Here is an 8,874-nt window from a genome sequence, read left to right on the forward strand (position 1 = left end):
GAGAAATCTACACTGGGTTTTACCCCCAGCCAGCAACACACTGAGAGAAGTAATATCTGGATCAGCCCTGATACTACATGGGTTTGCTTGAATTATTTTTCCAGGAAAGGAGATGAAACAAGAGATGAGCAATGAACCATTTGGAAACTGATTCTGCCTTCCATAATTCCCAACCAAGGAGAAACCATCAGCTTCTTGCTCTGATACACCTACACACCCAACACTCACCCTTCTCTTTAGCTGATGGAAAATTCTACAGCTATCAACTGTTTTAAGTGTGTGCTCCATAGGGCATTTAAGACACAGAATACTTCCAAAGGGTCTGGTCCAACAGTTCTGTGAAGATCCCCAACTCTGAAGGCAGCACCCACAGATGGAACTCCAGGCTATGGGAGTTCTGTGGATTAAAAACAAGTTATAAAGAACTTCAAATATCATCTACTGTATGTTGCAAAAAGCCGGCCTGCATTTTTTCACCCTTAATGCACATCTGTGGCTGTCCTTCATTTCAACTCCTAGATATACAGAAGATAGATTCAGATTTGACCTTAATAGAAATGAAAGATAATTGCTGAAACTAGGGGGGCATGACATCTTGTAGAGAGTTTTCAGTTTAAGCCTTCCCCTCAAACACATAAAAAGTAAGGACAGAGAGAAGATTCAATAGGAAGACCAGTATTTGTACACTGCATTTTCCAATACTCAATTTTCCAATGCTGGCAGTTAAGGAAAGAGGATGATAACAGCAAAGGAGATAGAAGGTAGGAGAGGCAAAGGGGATCCCAGATCCCAATCTAAACTCTGGCATTCTATGCCACAAACTCTTAACCAGAACCTAGGTTCTGTTAGGTATAAACAGGAGGAGCTGAGGTAGTATAGACAACACGGCTTCAGCTCTGTAAACTGTACAAATAAATAAAATAGTGGGATTAGGGGAATTAATTTCTTCCTAACCACACACTCCTAAAGGACTTTGGTACCCTGTGGCTGTCTCATAGAGCTGAGCTCGGATCAAAAGGGATCAGCACAAACAGGGCACTGTCACCAAGCATAGGTGTAAATCACCAAGTCCAAAGCACTGGTCAGCAAATAAAAGCAAATATGAGAGCAATCATAAAGATGGGGCAAATGAGATTATCCATGAAGCAATTTCTGTGGTTAGACCTTAGAAAGGCACTCCCCTGAGACCCAGGAATACAGGGGAGGGAGCCTCAGATGAAGCAGTAAACTTGGTACCCCAAGGCTGGGCACCTGGATGTTGAGGACACAAGGAGACTAGGTCCTTTTAGAACCACACTACCATGGGTTTGCTAGTTGGGGATGAGAACCAGGGAGTTCCTTCCAGGTTAAATATCTTCCTGATGAGACATCATATGTGAAAGGCTAAGCACAAGTTCTGAGACTCAGACTGAATGAAAGCATCTGTGTTCCTTTACTCCTAAAGTCTACGTCTTCACCCCTTTTCCCAGATCTGCCCAGATGTCAGCTAGAAGCACAGTCCTGTCTTCTTGTGTAGAGTGATTCTCCTTCTTGAACATGTTGAAACTAAAGGATCTGTCAACATAAACTTATTGATTGTACCCTGCTACAGACACAGACAGTGCTCTTTATAATCCTGTTATTTGTGCTTTATCCCTCTGACTAGACTTCAACCGAAGAACTAGGACAATGTTTTCACCAGTTTTAGCATGCAACTTTATTCACATGTAATTGAAATATTAAATGAATACACTTATGTTAATATAAAGCACAGAAGTATAACTTACTCAGGATGAATAGGTTCATTATCAGGTCATATTGCAAAAATACTAAAAATATCTGAACTTATATAGCACAATGAAAACCAACAAACATTCAAGCTCTCAAGATCATCTGGTATGCATAAAATTGGCTCCTTCAATCAGCACAGATAGCAGAAATACTGAACTTATAAGTTGCATTGGTTTCATATTACAATACCAAAGAAACTGCTAAAGGTTTTGTGAGAACATATAGCTATTCAGAGTTTGAGTATTAATCTTATAACTTTATCTCTCACTTCAGGATCACTGTGCTCTGCTAGGTCTTGTAGTTTCTGACCAAACTCTTTTGCTTCCTGAAATATGGAAATAAGTTCATATTTAGTGAACTCTTCCTTGGTAAACAGCTTCACCTTTTTTTTAAATTGGAAATTTATATTCTCAAATATTTCAATGATATTAAGAATATTGGCCTTTGACTCATTTTTGTTAAAGGGTGCAACCAATGATGACAACACTTTGGCACTGATCAGTTCTCTTGTATTGGCTTGATTTTTAGACAAGTGCAAACACACTTTTAAAACATAAAACTTGGTTTTAACACTTCCCTTGTCTAACAAAGTGAGGAAATCTGGAATGTAATTGACAATTATATGGTGGTACTCAAAGTTTACACTCAGCTGCACTAATAATTTTAGTCCATCCAGCTGCACGGTGGAGTTCAAAGGATAAGAGATTATGTCCCTACAAACTTGATTTATGTACAGCTCTCTCTGTGGTTCTCCAGAAGACTCAGCGTTGTCATCCACCATATTTAAAGTTCTAGGGTGTTCTTTAACATTGGGATTATTGACCAAGTTTTCAATCATAACAGTAATACCTACATCATGAATTATATCTTGGGTAAATGGATAAGCAGGACTGATACCCATTATCATCGTAGCTATTTCATGAATGAAAGGATCCCTAGTTAACTTAAGTAGGGCAACAAGTTTATCAAACTCTTTAGGCTCTAAAGTAAAAACATATGATTTGCAGCGACAGGTTTTTGGATTGGGCCTATACTTTTCCCTATACTTAACCTGATTTTTGAGCTCAGCTAAAGTCTGAAAGTAAGGCCCATTACACGGTGGGATCTTGGTCAGAGGTCGAATCCCTAGAGGAGTTTCAATTAAGGTATCAACCAGAGTCCAGTTCCCTCCTGGAGGTAAGGATTGCTCCCCTCCATCTACTGGAACTAGGACACAAAACCTGGCCCTTGACCATGCTTTTGCTTTTTGCTTTATAGTAAGTTCAGGTTTGGGTGTAGGCTTGGGCATTTCCTGGATCTTAGCTGGAGGCTTATACACTTGAAATGGGTTGTCCTCTTTAGGCCAGAACCAAGATCCTACACTAGGCTCTTCTCCAGTCCAAAACCAAGAACAGACATTTTCTTCATCCTCATCACTGAACTGAGTTACAGTACCAGCTCTGTCCCCAGCCTTCAACTTGATGCTGGCCTCACTCCTTCTCTGGGACATGGACCCAGTGTTGTCTTTGGAACCGATACTGGCCTCACTTCTAGCACCAGCCTTCACTTTACACTGGGTGACAGCACTGAGCTTGGACATAGGCATGGCCTTTGATTTGGTTTGGGACACTACACTAGGTTCTGTCAGGGGGGTTGCCTTGGTCTCAGCCATGACTCTAGTCTTAGCCTTAGATTCCATCTTGCTCACTTGCCTTGTCATAGCCATGGCCTCAGTGCAGGTCACTGTGTCCTGGCCACTGCTCCACCCCCAGCCTTGGCCTGGGTCACCAGTCCCGTTTTCAATTATGCCTCAGCCACTGCCTTGGCTTGGATCTTAGCCTTGGCTTTAGTGTTGGCAGGGCCACGGATGCCAGCTTTCAGGCCAGCCCCAGGCCCTCCTCTGCCCTTGCCTCAGCACCAAAGTCAATCACGATCCAAGTTACAGGCAAGGCCAAGTCATATACCCCCACCCCTGTCTCAGCCTTGACTGAAGGTCTCTCCCAGGTTGGTGTTTTCATACAAAGTCCAGTTGTCACTCAGCCCCCTTTCGAACTACAGGCTCTGCCAGTGATATAAACAATCGCAGAGGAAGCTCACTCAGGGAAGGGAAGGATGGCTGTGTGCCTGAGCACAGCCCTGTGGAGGGTGGTGGTCTTCAGCCACTCCAAGGCCACCAGATCTGCCACTGAAGTTGGACCTAGGAGTGGAGGAAGGAAATGGGGCTTTGAGTCTTTTTCTGACTTTTTTCCATGTTGATTAGCACAACATGGAAACAGAAAAGTATGGAAATTCAGTGCTAAGTGTAAAAGGCAGATAATTAGCAAACTCTTCCTCCATTTCATGTTCCCTACTATTGCAAGTAAAATCAATCTTTTTTCCAGACACAAAACAGGAGCACGGAGAGTGGGAAAGCTGGATGGGAGTGAGAGAGGCTGAAGAATCCCTAGGCTGACTCTTTACCTCTGCTGCACCCAGGCAGATCTCCACTACTTCATCCTACAGGTCTACTGAGGAAGTCTCCACACACACAAACCTTCCCTGATCTGCAGTCATTTCCTCCTCCTTTCCTTGTTTCCAGTGATAATAAGACTCACAGCAGACCTAAAGGCAGATCTATGGACAAATAAACAGGAGGATATGCAAACTGATCTCCTGGTAGACTGACTTTGGTCCCTGGTCCCTAAATTTGTAGTTTGTCTAGTGTTTCCTTCCTTCTTGTCCCTTTCCCCCATGGCCCTGCTTCATTCAGTACCACTTCTCCTCCCTGTTTCCCATCATATTCCTCTTCAGAGACTGCCCTAACATTTTCCTGTTTCAGAAATGGGCTAGGAAAACCAAGTGGGAAGTAACAAAAGCAGGTATTACCCTTCTATACCTCTAAAGCTTAGGAAGGCTTCCTCCTAAATTGGCAGAAGACCAAACAGGTTAGTAAACTGGCAAAACAGAAGAGACAGATAATTCCCTAGTCTCAATCACTCTACCCTCCCACCAATCTAAACAGATACAGGGCACATTTCTCTTCCTCTTTATTTCCAAGCTTCAAGCTGGGTTCCCATTTACAAGTCTTCACAACAACTGAGAGGTCCGCAAACCTAAAGACAGATCTACACACAAAGACTCACAAGGGCAGAGATAAATAAATAAATACAGACACAGAAGACAACGGAGATTGAGTCCTTGGTAGATTCAGCACCTAGGACACTGATCCTTTCTGGATACAAGTACCTGACTGCCAAAAACTTCTCTTTCTTCCTCTCCTCCCTCAAGCCCCAAGCTCCTCTGCTCCATTCTCAGTCTGACAGTTCCCCTGCAGAGACAACTCAAAAATCGCTGCAAGACTGTGCTGCTGGTAGTAAGGATGGAATGCTCAAACCACTGAAACTGCTCTGGAAATCAATGAAAAGTATTATTTTCATGTTCTTATGTGTCCTTCCTTCTCCCCAAAGCCTATCATTTTCTTCAACACTATAGCAAAAGGGAGGATGGTTTGGAAAGCCGGCAGAAAGGAGATGCCGAGTTACCCCTAGATCCCATCCTGCTCTAGTCCTGGCCACCTACCACACCGAAGCACTGCCCTCTCTACAGAGGTTATGTCAATTTTCTTCTTCTTACTCCTCCTTTTAGGTTCACTGCCCCCTACAGATCATGTTTACAGAAACATGGAGAACCACAAACGTAGAAACAGACCTACACAAATAAACGCATGATACACACTCAATAACCCAATGAAAAGACAGGGGGAGAGACTTGGTTATTAATACTCAGCCTAGTAATCAAGGCAGGAGACTCTCTTCTAATCCAGGACCAAACATTTAGACCCTCTTTTCACACTCTCCCTCCCAGGGCTCTCCAGACAACTGCTCTCACGGACAGCAGGAGCCCCTCCTCCTATTACTGTAATCCACCATTCCTCCGCTTGAGGCCGCTACTACACTCCTTTCCCTCCCCAAACATGGTGGCGGGGTGCAGTGTCTGGAAGTCAAGCTAGCAAGAGGTAGATCATTCATTTATCATTCTATGCCACGCAAATGACCACTGTCCCTCTTTCCCTCTCACCAACCCCGTGCGCCCCAGGACCAAGTCACATCGCCCACGTTCACCTCTGACACCCGTATCCACACTCCCAAGCAGTGCCCGCCTCTTCATTGACCTGCTCCGCTTGGATTAGAAGTAGCTTTCTCATTTCCTTGCCTCGAAGGGGTGCAGACACCTAGGAAAGAGGGACAGACAGTCAGACGAGTTCAAGGACAAGAGACAATGGCGCCGACGGTTTGGAGACGGGCCCGGCACCTGGGACTCAGGACGAGATACTTACTTTATCAGATGAAGGACCGCAATTGGCATACGATCGTCACTTTTTGGTATTTCCTTCTTCTTGTCCCGAGGACACCTCAGGGACCCGCTCCTAGTAACTCTTTAACAGCCACCATTGCCTCCACAGACTTTGTCTCGTCTCATCCCAAGAAACAACACAGACAACCAGAGCTGCCAAAGGGGAGTTGAAGGGGATCCGGCTTTACGGAAGCGGAGTGATACCACGCTTTGCATATTGTCGCTACTTCCTCTTCCGGCGAGCCCGGTCCCGCCCTCCCGGGCTGTTTCCGCTTGCTGGAGTGGGCGGTGGCGGGGGTTGGGTTTAGAGAAAGCCTCGCTGGTCGGTGAAAAGCCGACTAAACGAAAGGATCTGGTATTAGTTCCTTTCTCTTAGCTCCCCTACCGCAAACCTACAGTCTTTTCCCCTAAACTGAAATGTGTACGGGTTTCGGGACGTGGCGTCAGTGAATCAGCTCTGACCTGATGAGGCAGACAGATACCAAAATGTAGTTTTTACACATTCCTCTCTCCGAAGTCCGAGGTCTGCAGCTATGGGTGGGTTTAGGGGTCTGGGTAAAGGTCGGGAAAGAGGCTCAGGACCGACAGGCTCAAGACTGACACAGGAAGGTAAATTCTCGTCTATTCTGAAACTATGCGTCCCTTCCATGAGAGAAGCCCTTCGATGAAAGTTCAGTTCAGTCGCTCAGTCGTGTCCGACCCTTTGCGACCCCCTGAACCGCAGCATACCAGGTTGCCCATCACCAACACCCGGAGCCCACCCAAACCCATGTCCATTGAATCGGTGATGCCATCCAACCATCTTATCCTCTGTCGTCCCCTTCTCCTGCCCTCAATCCTTCCCAGCATCAGTAAATATCAGTAAGTATTAGTCCTGAGAAGGCAATGGCAACCCACTCCAGTGTTCTTGCCTGGAGAATCCCAGGAACGGCGGAGCCTGGTAGGCTGCAGTCTGTGGGGTCGCACAGAGTCGGACACGACTGAAGCGACTTAGCAGCAGCAGCAGCAAGTATTAGTCTCTCAGTCGTGCCCATCTCTTTGCGACCCCATGGGCTGCAGCCCACCAGGCTGCACTGTCCATGAGATTTTCCAGGCAAGAATACTGGAGTGGGTTGCCATTTCCTTCTGCAGGGGATCTTCCCAACCCAGGGTTTGAACCCAGGTCTCCTGCATTGCAGGCAGATTCTTTACTGACTGAGCTACAAGAGAAGCCTCAAATGAGTCAGCTCTTCGCATCAGGTGGCCAAATTATTGGTGTTTCACCTTCAACATCAGTCCTTCCAATGAACACCCAGGACTGATCTCCTTTAGAATGGACTGGTTGGATCTCCTTGCAGTCCAAGGGACTCTCAAGAGTCTTCTCCAACACCACAGTTCAAAAGCAGCAATTCTTTGGTGCTCAGCTTTCTTTATAGTCCAACTCTCACATCCATACATGACCACTGGAAAAACCATAGCCTTGACTAGACAGACATTTGTTGACAAAGTAATGTCTCTGCTTTTGAATATGCTGTCTAGGCTGGTCATAACTTTCCTTCCAAGGAGCAGTCGTCTTTTAATTTCATGGCTGCAGTCACCATCTGCAGTGATTTTGGAGCCCCCCAAAATAAAGTCTGACACTGTTTCCTCTGTTTCCCCATCTGTGTGCCATGAAGTGATGGGACCAGATGCCATGATCTTCGTTTTCTGAATGTTGAGCTTTAAGCCAACTTTTTCACTCTCCTCTTTCACTTTCATCAAGAGGCTCTTTAGTTCCTCTTCCCTTTCTGCCATAAGGGTGGTGTCATCTGCATATCTGAGGTTATTGATATTTCTCCTGACAACCTTGATTTCAGCTTGTGCTTCCTCCAGTCCAGCATTTCTCATGATGTACTCTGCATATAAGTTAAATAACCAGGGTGACGATATACAGCCTTGACGTACTCCTTTTCCTGTTTGGAACCAGTCTGTTCTTCCATGTCCAGTTCTAACTGTTGCTTCCTGACCTGAATACGGGTTTCTCAAGCCCCTCCAAACTGTCCTTCCCAGCAATCCATTTGCCCACTGAATGGGTTGGGGAGTCTGGAAATCGGCTCTGGTCAGATGTACTGATTAATGTCAAACACCCTGGTCTTGTTCTTCTCTAAGTCTCTGGCCCTTATTGCCTACTTTATTTTTTGCACAAAAATAGTTGAGGATAAGGTGGGTTGAGAATACAGGGAAAGCACAGATGTATGGAGAGAAGCATATTAATACCATACTAGGCAGTGTGTACATATGTCATTCTTGTGCCCTGCCTCCCCTCTGAATGCCCACAGTATTTTCTACACCTAAATATGCAAGGGCCTGATTATGGGTATGTGGAAAACAATTCTGTACTCATAGAAGAGGATGAGTACTCAGATATCTTTGTGCCCTTAAATACCTCCCTCCCCCCCCCACACACTCCCATACCCCCACCACAGGGTTTCCTTATTTATCACCTAAAATGGAATATGAAATGGAAGAGAGTTAAGAAAGCAGCACTGAATAAGAATGGGTTAAATGCCAAACTATCTTGTTGTGGGCCCCTCTTTATGCCTCACCACCATATTGTTGTTCAGTTGCTCGGTCCTGTCAGAATCTTTGCAACCACATGAACTGCAGGACCTCCAGGCTGCCCTGTCCTTCACCATCTCCTGGAGTTTGCTTAAACTCGTGTCTATTGACTTGATGATGATGCTATCCAGCCATCTCATTCTCTGTTGCTCCCTACTTCTCCTGCCCCTCAATCTTTCCCAACATCAGGGTCTTTTCCCATGAGTTGGCTCACAT

General features: G+C 45.4%; 1 protein-coding gene across 1 annotated transcript; it reads right to left on the bottom strand.

Moving 5' to 3' along the window:
- Nucleotides 1-1,774: 1,774 nt before the first annotated feature.
- ARMCX5 (armadillo repeat containing X-linked 5) lies at nt 1,775-6,248 on the bottom strand. Its single transcript, XM_052663498.1, has 3 exons — nt 6,065-6,248; nt 5,850-5,959; nt 1,775-3,946 (listed from the first exon to the last, which is right to left on the bottom strand). The coding sequence occupies exon 3, from the start codon at nt 3,473-3,475 to the stop codon at nt 2,000-2,002; it is 1,476 nt and encodes a 491-aa protein (XP_052519458.1). The 5' UTR covers nt 3,476-3,946; nt 5,850-5,959; nt 6,065-6,248; the 3' UTR covers nt 1,775-1,999.
- Between the last annotated feature and the right edge of the window lie 2,626 nt (nt 6,249-8,874).

This window comes from Budorcas taxicolor, chromosome X (assembly GCF_023091745.1).
Source record: "Budorcas taxicolor isolate Tak-1 chromosome X, Takin1.1, whole genome shotgun sequence".
In the NCBI taxonomy this organism is placed as follows: domain Eukaryota; kingdom Metazoa; phylum Chordata; class Mammalia; order Artiodactyla; family Bovidae; genus Budorcas; species Budorcas taxicolor.